Genomic DNA, 20,033 nt, shown 5'->3' with positions numbered 1-20,033 from the left:
TAAGAATACCAGAGCTTTCCATAAAGATCAAATATATTCTAAATGTTTTGTCTGTGCTACGAAGAGACATCAGTAATGCAGTGATGAATAAAACTGTATCCTTCCCTTCCTCCTACCTGATAAGGTTACTGTCAATGTTACAATCATGTGATTTTTAAAACTGCTGACCCACAGCTAGAAGGAGAGATGCAAAGTCACTTACTCGGACACACGGAGGATAGTTTCTTTGCCTTCTTCCACTGAAATTTCAACATCATTCTTCACATGCTCCACCGTCAGCAGAGCTCCTTTAAAAAAACAAGAGAAAAAGATAATGAACTTTCTTCCAGGAAAGATACCTTTCATAGTAGCAGCAAAATAGTTACATTTCTTATCAAATAGGACCAGGTGACTGAACTGGCTCCTTCAAGTAAGATTGCCCAGGGAAGAAATCAATGTTCAGTCTCATATGCAAGAGGCTTCTTACTCTTGGCAATCCTCACTGCTTCAAATTGATAATGTCCAGCATACAGTAACCTGCAGTGAGCTCAGCAAGTATCAGCAGCAATTTATTTTGCTTCCTAAGGGCATTGTAAAAATTAGTCCTGTCTCCCAATATAAGTAGAGAACATAATCAAATTGCTTTTAACTATTGAACAGTTAGTAACGGGTTCCATCCCAGCCCTGACAAATGCAAAGGAGATCAATTACTGAATATAGCAGTACTTTCTATACAAGGATGAGACTGTCTTTAACTTGATTTAATGTTTATGAAAAGATTATCCATTCAAAACCAAGAAACTCTATCCACGTAAAAGTGCAGGAAGATTATACAGGGATTTCAGAGCAAGTAGTTCACCAGCGACAGTAAAGGATGGCCTCTAGAAATAGAAGAATTATTGAAGATTTTTGGGTACATCATCAACTGGAAGACATCTCTGCCCATATTCAAAGTAGCCTGATGCAAACCTGCTCCGATCTCAATGCTCTATAGCACAACACAGTCACTGAAACAAAGCACTGAGCTAACTTGGCTGTGTTTCTGGATTGGCTCTGGTCCAGATTCAGCCTGCTCAGCATAAGTAGAGGAGCTTGTGTTCCTTTGCTTTGCTCAGAAGCACGTACAAAGACAGCAAGCTTTTGGATAGGCAAATATTACTTAAATGAAACCAGACAAAGCACTATAATGTGGGTCTTGAAAGGCACCTAACCTGTTACAGTCTTCCTAGCTCACCGTGCACTTTATCTCCCCTACAACAACACACAGACTACCCAAGGCAGATGATGTTGTAAGCTATTAATACACTGGCCTAAATACAAAGCACTAAATACAAAGCACTGGAGCTAGGAATTCCCTAGCTCTGACCTCTGCTCAGCTGCAAACCCTTCTTGTAGCATTAAGCTTTTATCAACAGTAAGTCAAGGTTCTTTTGCCATCCCTGAGTTACCCATCTGTGAAAGTCAGGGTGGGAGCCCTTATGCAACATGCTTGTAAGACATGTAAGTATTTTAGTAATGTGCACGGAAATGCTTTGAAAATGACAAGTACTATGTATACCAAGCTATGTAATTAACACCAGTGACATTAAAAGCTACTACACTTTTCCCAGTGCACAGCCATGATGAATAGTACAAAGTAGTAAGAGGTAGGATGTGCACTTCTTGATACAAATGTTTACCGAAGTGTTTCATCTGTAATATTTCTGACACAATTATGCAATCTCCTGAATTAAATCTCTAGTGCCACTCACCAGCTATCAAAAGTAAAGAATCCTCCAAAGCTCCTAAACCCGTGCTAATCATAGCTCACATTGCATCATACCTTTTCTAACAAATCATTATAAACAAGTACCAGGAGAAATGTTATTTAAAACTCATATATTGTTTTACCTTAAATCAGTAGCCATGCAAGCTGTATTCAACTCCAAAATACATTTGATAATAACAGCATGAAAAAGAAATCAATAAACTAAGATGAAGAATGGGAAGAGAACGTATTCTGAATAGTTGTAACAAAATGAAGAAATAGGACGGTGCATGTATAACAGACTGTTTCTAGCTGGCAGAAAGCCTAATGAAGGAGGTCCTCGCATTTTTATAAGCAAAATAACATCGAAGGATGGTGAGCAATTAAAGGAGCAAGATTTTTGCAGTGCAACTTTGAACCAGCGCCCCCAACAAACCGAATTTTAGCAGCAGGTTAGAGCCGAGAAGGAGAGATAGCAGCAATTAGACAGAGCTCACAAACAAGCACTCTGAACTAGGGCTGCCTTAAAAATTTAGCCTCAACGTGCTAAGTCACTCGAGGGATCTACCTATGACTCAGTTTCTTCAGCGTAAGTTATGTCAAGTGCCGGCAACTGTCATCACGGCCCGAACAGCCACTCGAAAAGCAACCAGCCGGAGACCCGCGGCCCCCGGGGGCGGCAGGACCGGCGCTGCCCGGTCCCTGCTCCCATCCCGCCAGGCAGGCCTGGTGGAGGGGTCGCGGCGGAGCCCGAAACGCGGCCGGGCTCCCGGGCCGGCGCCTCCTCATCACCTCAGGCGCCAACGGGACCCCGCGGGGCCCAGTCCCGAGCGGCGGCGCGGCCCCCTCAGCGCTGGCCTGCCCGCCGCGGACCGGCCCCTCCGTGTGTCGGTGCTCCCCCCCCTCCCCGCGAAGCGAGAGGGGACCCGCGCCAAGACCGCAGCGGGCGCGGGGCTCGGGGACGCAGCGGGGCCGGACCGCGGGAGGAAAGACGGGCACGCGGCCCCCACCCCCCCCCCCCACACGCCTCGCCCGCCGCCGCACGCGGGGACCAACCGGCATGATGCAACGCGGCGGCCACGCGCAGGGCCGGCCGGGCGGGCGGAGAGGGGACGGCGTCCCGCCGGGTGAGGGGGCGTGTGTGAGTGTCCCCGGGAGGGAAGCACAACACGGCACGGCACGGCACGGCACGGCACGGCACGGCACGTCCCGGACTTACCGAGCGGGGGGCTCCCCGCGCTGACGGTGAGGCTCAGCGCCGCCATCCCCGCCGTCACCCCAGCGCCGCGCCGGAACCGAAGGAGGGAGGGTGGGGCGGGGCGGAGCGCGCGGCGGCGCCAGCTCGGCAGGGGCCCGCTCGCAGGCCCCGCCCCCATCGGCCCCCGCCCCGCCCCTTCCGGCGGCGGCGGCGGCGACAGCGGCCGGCGGGGAGCTCGGGCTGCTCTCCGTCCGTCCGTCCGTCCGTCCGTCCCTGCTGGGGCCGCCGGGAGGAGGCGGTGAGGTTGGAGCCAGAGGGGCAGGTGGCGCGGACGGTGCAGCCCCGAGGCAGCCGCTGCCGGCTGTGTGGGGCCTTGCCCGGCCTCTCGGCGTGCTCGTGGCCTCAGAGCGGCCTGCTGCCGGCGCCTCTCTCCTCACAGCTGCCCCAGCGGCTGGGCAGGGCCTTCCCCAGGGCTGTGCGGGAGTTCGCTGGAAGCGCGCCTGAGCTAGGTGGCTGGTAGCGACCGGAAAAGTAGCGTCCGTCCCTTTCTGCGTGTAATGATACAAACTAATGGAGCAGTGCAGCGCGTACCGACACGTTCGGGTGCAGTAGTTTAACCCATCTGTTTTCTTAGAATACTACTTGTTACACTCCTCACAAACACGCAGATTTTGCAGTGGGTCAAACTGGCCTTGGAATGAATTACAAAAATGCTGTCTCATCAGTTTTTCACGAGGCACTCAAGTTCACATTGTTACAAGGACAATGCAGTGTCGCTGCTTTTTTTTTTTTTTTTTTTTTTTTTTTTTTTTTTTTTTTTCCCCTGTCTATTTTCTAGATGGTGCTGTAGCACCTAATGTGCTAGCAGAGAAATTCTCCAATGCTTGCTTGGTGGACCGGTGCTGTTTTGTGCAGAGGGCATAGTGGTACAACCAGAGCATGACTGCACCTTAGGTGCTGGTTGTTAACCTTGGTTCCTGCTGCTGCAGTTTATTTAAAATTTCCTTTATATTTTCCCATGTTAGAAGTTCTACAGTTTCTGTAGGCATGGGAAGTGGTTCCATGCATAAGCATCTTTACACATCAGGTAGAAGCTGATGTATGTCGCATGTTTACTCCCATTGAGGCAACTGTAAATGAGCAGAGAGATAAATTACAGCAGAATTAGGTTGGGGCTTACACTCCGAAAATTTTCAAATGCATAGCAAGTTTCATATAAAAATAAGAATATAGAGACACAGATGAAGATTATTAACAGTGGGTTCTGTACTTTGTATTTCAGTGATTAGATAGAAAGAATTAAGGCAGGCTTTGTGTTGTCTAAGTCATTCAACATTTTATCTTAATGTTCTTTGCAAATTCACATGCAGATTTTGATGTGAATACTAAAGCATGCATGTCCAAGAATCCTGCAGAAGATAAATATGAGAATTATGTATAACAGGCAGTAAAATTAGATCTTGTACTTGCTACCTGGTTCAAACTTCAGTCACAATCAGTATGTGGAATGATTAAACTTGTAATGGGTCAAAATATGAGGAAGGCCCTAATTAAAACAGGCTGGATCTGTCTTGCATATCTTACTAATCAGGCACCTGAGGAAGAAGAAAGGGAGGCTATAGATTAAAGGAATAGAAGCATGTGTTGTTCCTACATATGCAGCCTTAATCCAATGTCATGATAGCATTATGGACTGGCTAATGTTGATAGAATGAGGTAAGTGATAGTCTCGCTAATTTATCTGTAAATGTTACGATAAGATGACCTCATTAAGGAAAGAGCTTCTTTAGATACTTTTCTGTGTGTGCACACTGGAGGACTAGGAGCACTTTGGCAAGAGTTGCCTTGGTCATATCTTTTGGTCTCAAGATGTCTCTGCTTGCTGGAAATAGAGCCAGCTTTAAGCCAATGAAGTCATATTGGTGTTACCGTACTGTGTGGAAAAGATCTAATCTAAGGACTCTAAGTAAATTAAGAGTTGTTAAATACCTTGTGTGCTGAAAGGAGAAAGAAGTAACTTGAACACACTATTGAAAACTGAATTTTGTAATTTTCTTATTTATGGAAAGCATAGTTTTTTACATCTTGAAGTTCAGTGCTAGCTTAAAGATGGTTTGAGTAGACCAGGAGTGTAGTTATTTGGAAGACTTAATCTTGTGGGCAGGGAGAAAGTAATCATGGGTGCTGGGCAACCTGCAGGCTATTTTGCCATTCGTAGTGTCAGCAGAGGTTAAGACCAAAAAAAAAATAATGCTGGGAGACTTTAAGCATTCAGTCTTTACGTAAGCATGAGACCAAGTTCAGGCACCCTCCCTGACACCACAAGCCCGAGAACCTGACATAAGCCACTCTTCTACCCACATACAGAGAACAGGAAGAAAAGCACGACTATGTATTGTCCATCAAAACTGGCATCTCTTCATGGCATGCCTCAATGTGTCACATTGTGAGGGAAAGGGAGGATTCCTTAATTTGAGGGTGAGGGACTTGAGTCACAAAATCTGGAGAAGACAAAGTACATAGGGGCCCCACTGGTTCAAGATGCCCCAGAATCCTAAATTCACCTTGAAGAGACTTCATCTGTTTTGGCTAAGGCTGGCAATTTTAGCTAGTCGTATGTAGTTTACTACTTGCTCTCTTTTGTGTTCAACTGGACTGAACAGTTGAATCATAATTTCTTAACCTCTACACCTATGGAAAAGCTGGCTCTTCATTTCAAAATGGAAACAGGCTCTTCAAGTTTAAAGTTCATTTCAGGTGATGTTATCCTCTGTTCTCTCCCCTCCCCTAACATGCCTGTGTTCCACAGGAGGGAGAATTGGTAGTGTCAGGTTCTTCAACTCTTGGGGCTGTTGGAAAGGCACCTGGACTTTGTTTCTCTCAAAATTTGGACAATAAACATTTTGAAGTTCCGGCATTTCTGTTGTCCCCATAAATGACAAAATGACCTGGGATGCCCAAAGCTCTCCAAGACTGAGGTGGCACGGACCCTGTCAGGCATTTCAGATCATCAGAGAGGTGCTGGGAACTCCTCCCCCTGTCACAGTTTCCGTGGATTTTCCTCAAGTGAGGTGTCCTGAACCCTGCTGTATTAATGCTTCACTGATCCTGGATGGATCCAGTGATCCAGGAACCCCTGCTTGGGACATCAGAGCCCCTGCTGGACTGTGTCCTGGCTCCTGCAAAATTCGGACAACCCAACGCACCACAAATAGCAATCTTGGCCACCCCAAAACTGAGTGCAGATTGAAAAATTCAAAGATTCACTTCTAAGAATCAAAACTGTCAACTTTATAATAAATGGGCTAATCCATACAGGCAAATTCTCAGTCCATTTGTATTTAATGCAATAAACCTTTGTTGACTACATACAACAAAAACCATTGAGCAAGATCAGGTAAAACACTTCACATTATTTTGTGCCCTGAATATTAAGATGATTTTTGGACTGTAGTGTTATGATTAGCAGTATATTAAGCACAGTCACGAAGAATCAGTACTCCCCAAAGAATGTGGAAAACCACTACTGAAGAAATGTGACTGTTTTGATGTTGTCTGCCGAACACAGCAAAACAGTCTGATCCAACAGATACTTAGAGATTTTGTATGTAATTTTGAAATTGTTGAACACCTGAATGTAAGAATTCAGATTCTATAAAACAAAATTTCAACCTCAGTTCTCTTCTTTCCTTTTCTCCAAGCTCACTTTCTCAGCCTTCCAGACCAGGTGAAGATGCATTACTGCTTTAAGGCACAAGAGATTGTTTAACGGTGTTAGGAATACGACTGGCATAATAGTCATAATTTCTCAGAGTGGCAAGGACCCCAGCTGAATTCATGTGTTTCACTTCCTTGTTATACTGAAATGAATTTCCATGAATGTCAGTTATCTTGCCTGCAAAAAAAAAAAAAAAAAAAAAGGAAAAAAATATTCCAGCAAACAGGAGTTGGAGATAATCTGTTTTATTAGTACAAATGATATAACTAAAAGAAGACGGTCTTTGGCATACACATGCCTGTCTTCAGATGTGATGTATCTTTCCTTCCAGTTTAAACGCAACAAATCTTTATTGATTAAAATCAAATAACTAATGGTTTTATTTTCTTTCAGCAATACTTTAATTCCTTGTGTTTCAGGAAAAGGAAAACAACATCTCTTACAGATTAATTAAAATACTTCCTGAGTAGTTTTTACATTGGCCATTGACAAAAAGGAAAGAAAAATCCTCAGTTCAAGTAAAAGCCAAAAGTTTGTTGTCTATACAACAAACTGTAACATAATATAGAAATACCCCAGCTGGTTTTAAGTGAGTTTCTAGAAATCACTTAGCAGGAACAACACAGATCTTTATGCAAGCTCATTTAAGCACAAGATACCTATATAATAAGGAGGCTAAATACAGCACTGTGCTGCCCCAGATTGGTTGGGGCTTTTTTGTGCCTGAGCTAACCTGTTTAAAGCTATCCCAGTTATCAATGCTAGAGTCTGCAGAGGAGTTAAATAATGTCATTATGAAGCCTGTTATCTCTGCCTGACAAAATTTTGGAGGTCAAACCCCACAACTTTAGTATATGGTGGTAAAAGGTCTATCAACGTGAATAGCAGAAAAACTGTAATAACAATACTTGGATTTGAATTCTTCTCAGTGAGACTTTTCATAACTTCACCTTTCTATGGGGTAAGGGGTTAGGGAAGTGGTTAATGTTGGCTGGAGACCACTAATTTTACTGAATTACATGAGTAACTCAATTCTGGAGTTTGTACATCTGAGGAACAACTGCATGGCTTGGCCTACTTTTGTCATTTTAAAGTATTCAATGTCCACATATTACATAATATGTTACTAATAATAAACTACTATATCCAGTTAGTAGGACAGCATGATTTTACTGTGAAATAGTAGCCAACAGAAAAAAAGCCATTTGTTTTGAAAATATTAAAATTAATATACAAAAAAATTCAGAATTTGGCTTTTAAAATTATTTGACAGTTATTGATTTTATTATTCCAGGATAAAACAGATCATATCATGCCTTCCAGAGCATGATGTGCTGTCTCTTTGGACTTACTGTTGATTTCTAAGGGCTTAAAGCTCTTAGTGAATTGTCACTATTTGAAAATATATACATACTGTCATTTTTCTTTCCAATGACATGTTTGGAAATTCTGCTTTTCTATGAAACATATAAAGAAACTGATGCAGTTTCACTTATCTTGGAATTTTGAATGCTATTAACTTACCTCCCACAGCATGCAGAATAGCTTCAGGTGCACATGTATCCCACTTCTTGCACCCAGGACTGGCAAATACATAAGCAGATGCCTTGCCTTCTATAAGTTGAATTATCTGTTATGAATAGAGAGTGGCAGTCATTGTGAAGAATATAGGCATTTAGAAATGGGTAAAAATGGGTAAAAATAACACCAGGAAACAGGGATTAGATCAATTTATTTTATGTACTTATGGCCAGAAAAGGAACGCCAGCCATTTCTTTCCAATATTACAAGAAATTATATTCAGATTTAGAAAGCTATGTTGTATTACCATTCTGAATAATCTATTTTTGATTGTAATAAAGACGGTCTATAGGATGAAAATCTGCTTTTAGTTTCAGAAACAAGAATTTCCATCTTGTGCAAGTAATAAAAAAAAACAAATTGGAAACTATCTCCATATCATATTCATATCATGTTGTCTTGGTGCCATTTCGGGCCTTGCACACTTTGGAGAAAAGAGATTGGAGGGTCTGTTTTTGATAGCCATGACAAAACTAAGCTTTAAAAACTGTAGCAAATGAGTATTGCCTGTATGCACAGAAATTTTTCAAAGGAAATATCACTGCGCTTCTATTTTTATCCTTTCGTATGTGCTGCTAGGTAACTATTAAAATGAACAGGTGGAAATGTCTAATTGTGATGAAACTAAATTCCTATTTAGTCATTCTGGTCTTAAAACTTTTTCTCTCCTAGAAACAGAATACTGGGGAAGATGGACCTCAGCCATGGCCCCTGTTACAAATACACCTGTACCAAATTCTCTCTACCTCACAGCAGACTGAATGCTAGCAAGAGAAGTCATGCTGGGGAAGGAGGAGGAGGAAGTCTCCTGTACATTCATGCAAGTAAGCAAATGATTTCTTTAAAACATCTTTTTCCAAAGGTACCACCTCCCAGTAAAAACAAAAGATGTGGAGTTTTCATACCTTGTTTCCTGCTCCTCCAACTCTGATGACGCTATCTGGTTTCAGGGCACTGATGCAGTCATTTACCAGGGTACTGCTGTGAGAACGGGTGGTAACGACGATGTGTTTCCCAGCAGGTGCTTCTGTGAGCTGAAATCCAAAGGCACCTATGCCCAGCACTCCCCAGATCGTCCTGCCCAACACAGCACCAGCTCCTGCCTACAAAAAAGGTACACAGGTCCAGGTGATGGCTAGTTTAAAGCACATTTAAAGCACAAATGGAAAGGAGTACCTAGAAACAACTTTGTACATCAGGGAGTATAATAGTAATACTGGGTTATACATTTAAACAATGACACTTAAGAAGAACTACTCTGCAGCCCAGAGTGAGAAATTGCCTCTCTTTCTAAGGAAATGACATCATTTACCCTTTTCTTATCTATGACATTTACCCTTTTCTTATCTGTGACATTGTGGTGGTACACTACATTCTGCCTCCAATGAGTGACAAATTAATATTTATATATTTCTGTACTTCAGGCATAATCTGTAACTGAAAATAACTTGTCATTTTAAATGTTTTGTCATATCTATCTCATAGAACATATAGAATCAGCTGATGATATGCATTACATCATCTCAAGAGCTTTTTCTTTAAATTCTAGTAAGTTTAGTTAATCAGGCTGCATCATGAGCTTTTTTCCCCCCTCACAGATAATACTGAAATAATCTCCAAACATGTGTAAATGCCTGTAGATTGGCCTTCTGAGACATACACCTGAAACCTGGCCTGATACAGTCTAACCTAGCTGTCAGTGATAGGTACACTTAGTTTATTTATGGCTGCAGATTTATGGCAGTTACCACACATCACAAATGCAGTTATTGCATAGATTTACTGAAGAATTTATAGCAAAGACTGCAGAAACATTGCTCTCTACTTGTTTGACAGTATGTAAGTATGTACTTTATATGTACTGTAGTAATATCTACAGTATATATAATATATATACAGCATATATATAATATATATACCATATATATATAAAATATACCCTGTATATATATAATATATACCGTGTTAGTGTTTTACACAAGCATCAGGATTTAGTATGGCTGTTAATAGATCCCTCAGATTCAGTTCCTGGAAACCAACATTCAAAATTGTATATATTTAATAAAAACAACACCACCTTGTATTACAACAACATTAACTCCACTACACACTGATTTACATTTGAAAGTGTGCTAACTAGAAATGGCTTAGAAGTGACAGTTAGAAATCACCTAAGGCTTTTAAACAAATCAATGCATTTAATACCTCATAGTTGTAATATGGCTGGTTAATAACTCCTGCTATTGCTTTGCCTCCATAAGCAATTCCAATAAGAACTGTTACATGGTCAAGGAGACCTGTATAGAAATAATATGAATGTAGTTATGTTTGAAAAAGAGAAAGTATGTATATATAAACATAAAGCCTCAACAGAAGTCCAAAAATTGATATGCAGGGTGGTATCTTAAAAATGCAAATACCAATCAGGATTTTCAGGTGTAATAGGTTGGCTGATACAGTTTTTTTTAGTCATGTAGCCTTGAGGTCTGCAAAAAAATGCCCCAGATAGAATTCTCATAATAGAACAATGTTATAATTAACAAATAATGAGAAAGAAGTTTAAAGATACAACTAAATAGCAGTATACGATGACACTCTTCTGTAATTGTGGTTTGAATTCTTTACTGGTAATCAAAACTAGCAATTTGCTGACAGTTGTACATCTCTCTCCCTGAAAAGGGGAAAAAAATTTGGCTAAAAGATTTCACATTAATCAACTAAAAGATGCAGCAGGAGACTAAAGTGAGGTTTCAGCATATTGGGTTTGGTGGTTTTTCTTATTTTTTTCTTCATTTTAGAGTCTATTTATATGGACACAAATTAGGCTTTCTGAAAACAGTTTCTTCTCACAAATGGAGAATTATGATTTGTGGGAAGATGTTGTTTTATTTTAAAAGGTCTACAAGTATAGCTGTGGTATTTGGGTTGTTTGAATAGCAGGATGTAAATATAATTGAGCATGTTCCTGTGCGAATGGGAGATACAGTCCCTTGATTCAAAGTATATGCAAAACTGTACATTTGACTAAAAACTTAAGACAACCTGCCAGCAATCAGAGGCAGCCCTTCGCTCCCTGAAATGATTGAAACTGGTGGGCTCTCAGTAGTCCATCGGGCATATTCAATGCTGGTTAGAACTGAATGGAATGGTTAAAAAATTCTATAGAAGTCAAAAAATATAGAAACAACATCAGCCTTATGAAACAATATCGTATGTAACTTCTGTCATAAAACTAGGTAAATGTACATGCTACTTCATTACATTGCTATAATATTTTTTGAATAGGCAGAATTAAAAGAGAAGCTAACCTTCAGTGTACTCCTTGGTTCCATCCAAGGGATCAACCCATATTACAAGCTTTAAAAATAAAAAAATAAGGAAAATTAACAAATGCAAATCATGTACATTACCATGCAAAGAATATATTTTATTAGTGCTTTTATTTCCTTATGGCAGTAAGTAAATAGAGAGATTCAAATTTTTAACATTATTATATGATATAGGCCTACAATAGTTTCTTACACAAAAAACCCCCTTAAAAACTAACTGGAATTTCTCAGCAGATAGCTTAATAGAGGTACGAAGGCTTATACTGAACATGGAAATGACATTACTTTTCCAGTGTTCAAAGTGGGTTCCTTCCAAATTAATCTGAATCCCAAGTCATAAGGAGCAAATTTCCATTTCCCGTTGTTGCACAAAAGGATATGCAGTATTTCAAACTCTGGAGGTGTGATTCTTGTGACTATATTTCAGTTTCCAAATGAAAAAGAAAAACTAGCAACACTGAAATAACCTTTTTTCTTAACACTTTCTTAGCTAAAATCTGTAAGTAATATAGATAGTGTAAAATATGAAGACATATGTATAACATTACCACATTACCTCTTCCTCTTTAATTCCCGTGTACTGAGCAGGACAAGTTTTCTTCAGTATTTCTTCACAGTGGCCATCTTCAATTAATTCCTCAGTTACCTCATCGGTAGGCAGTTCCTAAGAAAAGGATTTTCAGGATTGTTAGAAAAAGGTGTTGGACTCACCTCAATTTGCCTTGCAACTGTGAATTTGCTCACAGCTTTCTTGACAGAGATAATGGAATGGAAAAATGAAACAGGATGTAAATATTTAAAAAACAAAACAAAACAAAAACCAAAACAGATTTCCTAAAACCTGCCAAAGCAAATTCCACTGCAAGTTACAGCAAGTTAAATTGTTAGGATGAAACAAACTAGGTACTTACTTCTTCTCCTATGATTGTCACCTTGGGAAACTTCCGTGCCAGGGAAGCACAAATGCTCATTTGTACCAGTCGGTCAGCTTTGGTCTGCAAGTCATTGGCTCCTGTCTGTCAAAGGATGGATAGGAATTTGTTTATTTCAAAACACCACCACCACCAGTACAATCGCCCATGTGTCACTCTGACTCTCTACCTTGTAATGAAAAAGAAGTCTAATTTGGTAAGTCATCAACCTAGTAAGTGACCTTGAGAGAGACAGGCTAAAAACTGCAAGAAGCAGAGTTTCCCTGGATACCCCAGAGCTAAGGTGGGCTGGTATGATATTAGAACAACATTTACATGCTGTGTTCTTCTTATGCACTGGTACAATTGTACTGAATATGTGTTTGTGCAAATACTATACATACAGAATAAATTAATACAAGCATGAGCCCAGCTATAATACAAGAAGATGGAAAAGCAAAAGTTAAGATATTAACAGGAAAAAATATTTTAAGGCTCATTGGAGAGACATGACATATTAGGAAAGAGGAAAAATATAGGGAAGGTATTAGTAAAAGGTGATTTAAAGGTCCAATTAATCTAGCTTGTTTTTTAAAAAAATAATGGAAGCAATTATGATGGATAAAATTCTAAATAGTGAACCGTTCCTTAGACTAGCAGAGAAAGACCAAGGAGGACCAGAAGCTAACCAGTAAAGTTGAACTGGACAGTAACACCCATACATTTTTTCCAGCAAAAATACCAGAGGAGCAGTAGTGGATTTGGTGTCTCAAGATGACATGAAACAATGACTGAAAGCCTTCCCAAAAAAGCAGTGTAGCCAAACATACATTGACAGATGGGCTACAGTAATTTCTTCTTAAACATTAATAACCTGCTATATAGTGGAAGTAGGTAATTTATTAATACTTTCTCGCCTTAATCTTCATGTATCTATGAATGGAGGAGCCCTTTTATGTCTGGAGACAGAATCCCAGTAAGAAATACTTCTGTTGTTAGCATAGAAATTAAGAAAGTCAGTTCATCAAAGGATTTGCATCTTAGCTGAATCAAACAAAAAATTTATTTTTTTTGTATCTTATCTGGTGACAACATGGAAATTGTTTTATCCAGCTACAGAAATGAGCTATAGGAATAAAATACTCTGTTTAGAATCATGTAATGGGGTAATTTCTGCATTCTCAAAAGCCTAGCCTGTCCCTTATCAAAATGCCTATTTTTCTGAAACTTGGTATTTTTCTTTGAAGTTTCCCTCTCATTCCCTAATAAATTTGGTTTAATTTGGCACAAAGTTTAGACTCAGAAAGATCTTGTTATTTCAGAGAATGTCCTTTGTTTCAGGTCACCAACCTAATACAACAGTATAAATTAGTTCTTCAAAACAGTCATCAATAATGTAAGAATGGCTAGATAAAATGTCTACCTACCAACTGGGAAAAAAAAAAAACAAAACATAAAAATGCTACAAGGATGAAGCAATAAAAACAGAGAGCTTAGAGTTGACTGGGGTGAAGAAAACTACGAACATCAGGAGATGAAGGAGAGGAGCTACCTAAAAATTCAAGTGCCCTTGAACTGTTTCTCCTCATCTAGATAAATGGATGAGAGGTCAGTGTGTTGAGGGAAGGGGTGGAAGATCACTATCTTCCTAGCTTTTCTAAAGCTTTCAGTAACACCAGTTGGAACTGGTCTTGCTGTTTGCTGTCTGCAGAAAAAGGATGAATGATGATAAGCAGCACTTTCTGTTCTTGTGCATCTCTTCCCTCCAGACTGTAAAGCAGAGGCACATACAGATTGTTTCTCTTGCGTTCTTCTCTTTTTTCACCAGCCACCTTTAACAAGAAGCTTGCAGGTATCCTGAGATTGCTAGTCCCTCAAACAGGAACCTCTTCTGCTTTAGATCTAATTTTGCGTGTTTGTAGTATTCATAAAAAAAAAAAAAAAAAAAAAAAAAAAAAGAGGAAGTATTACCAGTCTTATTTAGAACCAATATTGCCTGTTACTTTCAATCACTTTTATGATACTGTATTTACAGTTATTTACTTAATTGGTTACAGAGCTTAAAGTGTGTTAATTTGCTGGTTTTATTATATTAGAAAATGACTGAGCAAGGCATTTCTGATTTACTGGAACTAATATTAACACACATACATTTTTTTTAAGGTGAAACTGAATTAAACAGATAAAAGCCAGCATTTAGTTTTAGTTACAATTACCTTAACCGTGCTGGACTCTTAAAAAATAAACTTAATGAAACCTGTTTATGCATTTAAAATTAACTGGTTAATCAAAGTACAGTGTTTCCTTTGTACCTCTGGATGCAAGGATTTAAAGGCTTTCTTGTAGTGCAGCTGCATTAGTTTTTCCAAGAAAATAAAAGCAGGTTATATGGAAGAGTGTATTCTACTTATGTGTCTGAGAATTCTGCTATGCATCTAAGTAATTCTGGAAACACAGATCATTATTCTCCAGGGTTTTTTTATTTCTCTCCCCCATATACCTGATTTTAATTGCTTAGGAAAAAAAGTGAATAAGAAAAACTTGCAAATTTTTTCATAGTAGTGAATATAACTGACCAAATGGGGACAAAAGAAACTTTCTTTTTGCATCTACTGAAAATAAGGCTCATAAAGGATCAGGCTTTTCTTCACAACTGGCTGAAAGTGCTTACTATCAGAAAAGTGTAAATACCAGCAATTACTTCAATGTAAAGACCAAAAATAACATAGATACGTAATGCAGTCCATAATATTGTGATATACCTGTAAAGCTAGAATTAAGTTCAAAAGTTAATTTCACCAATTCTAGTGCTGTAGTCAAAACAAAGATCCCGGCTCATCAGTGCAGCTTACTAACAGCAAATTGAGAACTTCAGGCAGATGACTGTAATTTCATTTCTGTTTTCTATTTAGAATTAAATTTGAAGCTCAGAATTTATTTTGAAAACTGTGATTTACAATAAAATTTAAGGTTCTTTTTTTTTTTTTTAAAGAAACTAAACACTGATTTATCCTAACCCAGAATTCATCAAGAGTACAGTACTTTAAGCTGTGCTACAGATGTTAGAATATAGGTATGAAAATTAATGGGAAAGATTCATTATTATGAATTCTGACATGCTATCCAAAGCTTAAGTTTTGAGGCGAATCAGGACAAAATTATGGTGTGTTTAAGTGTTGGAACATTCTTTAGAAATACTGATCAAAAGACACTTCGCCAGTGCTTTTAATCCCATAATAAGGAGTATTTCTTGTAACAGAGAGGTGAGGACTATATTTCCTTCCCCAGTTGCTGGTCTTCAAAAATAGCACTTTTACCTGTATCTAACTCAGCATTATTAAGAGAAATTAAATTGGAACAAAGAAAAAGTAATACCTTTTCCACTATCCCCAGATCTCCTGCGGCCATTACATTTCTAACAATCGTTGCAGCTTTTTCCGCAACAGAGTACGCAGAGGCAACCACGCGCATGAGTAGAGCTGGAGAAGCCATAGTGAATGCTGAAAAGAAACAAAAAGCAAACTTGTACATGTTTCTCTCTTCCAGAGAAGACAAGAAGAAAAATATTTTGCGTGACATTCCAAACAGATACCATTTAAGCTCAGTAGGAAAGGAAAAGTGGATTACTGCCAGTGAGTAGTAATGAGGTAAGCTCTGATTTTTTTAAAAATATAATTAACAAACACAGGGATGTAAAGCTATTTTAGACAAGATTTTTCAAATATCCATGTTCTCTCTGACAGTGAGCCAAGTTCTCCTCTTTAAAATAAACTTTGGCATTAAAGAACAGCAGAAGCTCTTTATCATAAAAGTTAAGAAAAAGTGTTGTCTACACACAGCACTCATTTTTTTTTACATTTTGAACATAAGTTCATTTTTTGACCTGAACCTATAGTTAGTTTCTGCCCAGACTCAAGTACAAGGCTACCAGACAGGATGCCAATAGCAACTTTACCTACTATTTTTATTTGTTTAAATATAAAACAGGCTTTTGTAGATGGTGTGACTGTGGACACAAGATAGGCTAATGATATGCAGATACTGCAAACACTGCACTGGTATGCGAAACTCTGTTCATCTACATTTTACCATCCTTCCTGTATTTCTTTAACTTCTTTTGATTTCTTTAAAGAAATCTATTACATCTTCCTTCCTCCCCTCAACATGGCACGTCCTGTCATTCTTCCTACTGTATTGTCTTCTACGTCTGTTGCCCAGTGCACATTGGTGCAATTCACTGTGCCTTCAGTTCCCAAATAGAAGAATAACTACCACTCTTGCAGAAGGCTAGCAAATATCTGGTCCTCCCAGCTTTTCTCTACCTCAGGAAAAAGAAGTATTGATAACCACACTGTATTCTTTAAAATTCAGAGCTAATTGTTTTGTATGTTTTCCTGCCAGGTTTTTTCTATCTCTGTTGATTACATGCTTTTTTGGGTTGGGCTCACATGTATGATACACTTCCAACTATAAACACTTGAGCACAGAGCCAGAAAAAATAGAGAGGAACTCATTAATCACCACACAGAAGACGATATATTAGACTACCCTCACAATTAACATTGGCAGCAATCACAGCAAGTATTGCCTAATTGGCAATAGGTCGTTATACAATGCCTTACCTTTCTTGCTTGAGAAATCTACTTGGTAAAGTGTAATATAATGAGGTGATAAGGCTAGCTACTGTAGATGATATTGATGTGACCTCAAGTTCACAGCAAAGGGAAATGCAAATATCAGAGGTATTAAAATCCCAAATTTAGCTGATTTAAGAAACTTTTCAGCATTTTTGAAGCACTGTATGGGTATCTCTGAAGTCAGAAGATCTCTGAAGCCGAAAGAGTAGAGTGATTGTATAAGTACATTCAAAAAGCACAGTTGCTATTGTTAATTATTATTTACTGCTCATGGATGGGAGCAAAGTGCTCTGGAGTCTTGTAAAATAGCCAAGGTCCATACCCAAAGCACACATGTGGGCTATCTAGGAGTGGTAACAATGGTTACAGGGGAAATTTTGGAAATGCCACCTGTGGCAAAAAACAGCCCTCAAACAACTGAAAGTTGTAAAGCATGGGAAAACAGATACTATTTTAAGTATATACCATCATGTGAAACAAGTTAATAGGAAGGAAGATTGAATGTAATTCATTTGATACTGAAAATACCTGGAATATGCACACTTTTGAGAGATAGAAAGTTAAAATAGCATATTAGATGTGAAGTTCAGGTTAAAGAATTGCGCTCAGAATATTAAGATTTTCATGCTCAGCTTCTTGTTCTTCATTTGACCTTTTACTGCACATTTTTTATTGCTTTGTAAAATAAACTTACCTGTTTTAAAGGTTTGTTTTATTAAATGTTTGCATAAAGTTTCAACAGCCTCAGAAAACAATACAGAAATACTATCTTACATTCTTGAAGCTTGACCCAAGGTGTTTCTTGGAACATTTTTCTTGGACATTGTTAAGGCAAACAAATATATTTTCTTTCTGTAGTGAACCTATGCTTGAAATCTCTAAGCAAACCTTAAAATTAAAACATTCTTATAAAAAACAAGATTTATTAAGAGAAACTGAAGTGGGAGGTTCAAGACCTGCATCTCTCCAATACAGAGTAACTAATGAAGTGCAAAATATGTTATTAGTGCAAAAGGTGCCTCAAATTTTTACAGAGCTGCATCTCCTGCGTGGCACATATTCTGGTGTGTTGGACCTTTTTTGTTAGGTAAGTATGCGTGCGAGTTGGCCATAAGTTTCTCATCTCTCTAACATTTTGATCTTAATTTAACTAGTTTATTTATAATAAAAGTTTATGGCACATTTTTTCTGATGAGGGCAATGTCTAATGTATACTTACACAGTATATTCAATAATATATTGCTTGATTTGGACAAACAAGTTTGACTTACAAAACTACAGTTTACAAAGACTGCACAGCAACTCTCCCTCAGTTTAAATTTGCGTATTATTTTCAAAACACACGTCCTCCAAAGACCATCCATCCTTTCTCCTAGCCTAGCAGCCAAATTGTTGAATATAATGGTTTCAACTTGATAAATTGTAGTAGGCTCTGATAACTACTAAAATGAATGAGTTCTCCAGTTCTTGTTATGCATTTTAAGTTTGAAATATAGTAAGAAATATTAGAGGATGGCTACAATTAATTTATCAAAATAAGTGGGAAGGATTTGTTGATGTTGCTGTCTCACTGTCTCTTCTGCAAACACCCATTTCCCAAAGTTATAATTTCACCTGATTAAAGGAGAAGATGGTCATCATAGGCAGCATGCCTTTAAATGCAGGTGCTAACCTATGACTTCTTCCTCCAAACTCTTCAAAGCCCAAGTGACTCGAGCTCACTATTTCTTTACAATAAACTTGGGCTCCCATCTATTAAAAGATAAACTTTTCATTCAGCACAGCGCAAGGAACCAGGATTTACCCAGCAGAAGCGGGGTAGGGCCCGCAGTGGGATTGCCAGGGTCCCACGGCAGTTCACCTGCAGGTTTCCTGAGGGAAAGGGCTGTGCTACCTCATTTCACCCAAGTGCTTTGAGGCCTTCTGACTATATAGTTAAAAAAAAAAAAAAAAAAAAAGGCTATTCCAGATTTTCTTGTCATTAGGATTCTCAGTGGTAAACTGCGGGCAGCGCAGCGCAGCGCAGGCTGCGTTACCGAGCAGTAACATTTAATCTCTTACCGCGTTCCGCGGGGCACCGCGTACCGCGAAGCAGGCGGCCGCGGCTGAGGGGAGCGGCTCTCCCCGCCGCCGCCACACCGAACTCACCGTCTCCGCCTCGCCTGCCCCGCCGGCCGAGGCTCGCTCGCTCTCGCTCTCTCCCTCCCTCTCCGCCCGTCGTCCCGCTCCGAGCCCTTCCTGCCGCTCCCCTTCTCCGACGGCGAACTCGCCCAAGTCCGGTCGGCGGCGGCCGCCGGGAGCTCACTGCCCGCCCCGCTCCGCCCCGCGGCCCCTGCGCCGGCTCCTTCCCCTACAGCTCGCCCCGATCGCTCACGGGAGCCGCCGCCGTTACAAAACAAAAGCTCGCAAGAGCCTCCCTCCCCCCCCAAGCTCTCCCGGCTCCGGGGAGGGCCGAAGCGCTTCCCCCAGCCCGCCGGGAGGTCTCGGTGTCGGGGAGGAAAACGCGCGTTGCTGCGCGGGGCGGCCCTTCCCGCGGCCCGTCGCCGCCGCGCCCGCTTCCCGTCGCGCAGGCGGAAGCGTTTCCGCGGGGAGCCCGGGAGGATGTTGGGGGCCTGGCGGGCACCGCCGCTGGCCCGGGCCGGGCTGCGGGCCCGGGCGGGGCGGGCGGCGGCGGCGGGCTGGGGCTGGGCGCGCGCCGCCGCCTCGGAGGCCGGCAGCTGGCAGCTGGCGGCGGAGAGCCGGCAGGACTCCCAGTACGGGGACACGGTGCTGCTGCCGCGCAGCCGCTTCCCCGCGCAGCTGCCGGGGCGGCTGCAGCCCCAGACCGAGCGGGAGACGCAGCAGGTAGCGGCCGAGGCCCCGGGAGGCGGGCGGGGGGGTCGCGGCGGGGGCCGGAGCGGGCGCTCGGGGCAGGCTGGAGAGCTCGGGAGCGT

The 20,033-nt window shown here is 40.7% G+C and overlaps 3 protein-coding genes across 8 annotated transcripts in view; 1 reads left to right on the top strand and 2 right to left on the bottom strand.

The window, feature by feature from the left end:
- The window catches only part of EPRS1 (glutamyl-prolyl-tRNA synthetase 1), a 41,575-nt gene extending 38,512 nt beyond the window's left edge, over positions 1–3,063 (bottom strand). For all 6 annotated transcript variants that reach the window (XM_042789644.1, XM_042789646.1, XM_042789648.1 and 3 more), the window contains exons 1-2: positions 2,946–3,063; positions 203–287 (exon numbers count right to left, since the gene is read on the bottom strand). In XM_042789644.1, coding sequence (XP_042645578.1) covers positions 203–287; positions 2,946–2,991 — 131 coding nt within the window. In that variant the 5' untranslated portion in view covers positions 2,992–3,063. The remainder of the gene's footprint in view (positions 1–202; positions 288–2,945) is intronic.
- Positions 3,064–6,247: 3,184 nt separating this feature from the next.
- On the bottom strand, positions 6,248–19,393 carry BPNT1 (3'(2'), 5'-bisphosphate nucleotidase 1). Its single transcript, XM_042789650.1, has 9 exons — positions 19,249–19,393; positions 15,839–15,963; positions 12,464–12,568; positions 12,109–12,216; positions 11,532–11,580; positions 10,429–10,520; positions 9,129–9,326; positions 8,167–8,272; positions 6,248–6,819 (listed from the first exon to the last, which is right to left on the bottom strand). The coding sequence occupies exons 2-9, from the start codon at positions 15,953–15,955 to the stop codon at positions 6,671–6,673; spliced, it is 924 nt and encodes a 307-aa protein (XP_042645584.1). The 5' UTR covers positions 15,956–15,963; positions 19,249–19,393; the 3' UTR covers positions 6,248–6,670.
- An 86-nt stretch (positions 19,394–19,479) lies between these two features.
- Positions 19,480–20,033, top strand: part of IARS2 (isoleucyl-tRNA synthetase 2, mitochondrial) — a 29,751-nt gene continuing 29,197 nt past the window's right edge. Inside the window, exon 1 of the mRNA XM_032989433.2 lies at positions 19,480–19,944. Within this exon, the coding sequence (XP_032845324.2) occupies positions 19,702–19,944 (243 nt within the window). The 5' untranslated portion in view covers positions 19,480–19,701. The remainder of the gene's footprint in view (positions 19,945–20,033) is intronic.

Source organism: Tyto alba, unplaced genomic scaffold (genome assembly GCF_018691265.1).
Source record: "Tyto alba isolate M040663 unplaced genomic scaffold, T.alba_DEE_v4.0 Super-Scaffold_16, whole genome shotgun sequence".
NCBI classification, from domain to species: Eukaryota; Metazoa; Chordata; class Aves; order Strigiformes; family Tytonidae; genus Tyto; species Tyto alba.
This window is presented reverse-complemented; position numbering and strand designations above follow the sequence as displayed.

Excerpts from the sequence above, each read along its gene's own strand:
- BPNT1 (XM_042789650.1), bottom strand. The coding sequence starts at position 15,955 with ATGGCTTCTCCAGCTCTACTCATGCGCGTGGTTGCCTCTGCGTACTCT. Across the intron at positions 10,521-11,531 it reads AACCAAGGAGTACACTGAAG|GTCTCCTTGACCATGTAACA; the intron begins GTTAGCTTCTCT and ends ATTTCTATACAG. Across the intron at positions 9,327-10,428 it reads AGCCATATTACAACTATGAG|GCAGGAGCTGGTGCTGTGTT; the intron begins GTATTAAATGCA and ends CCTTTTTTGTAG.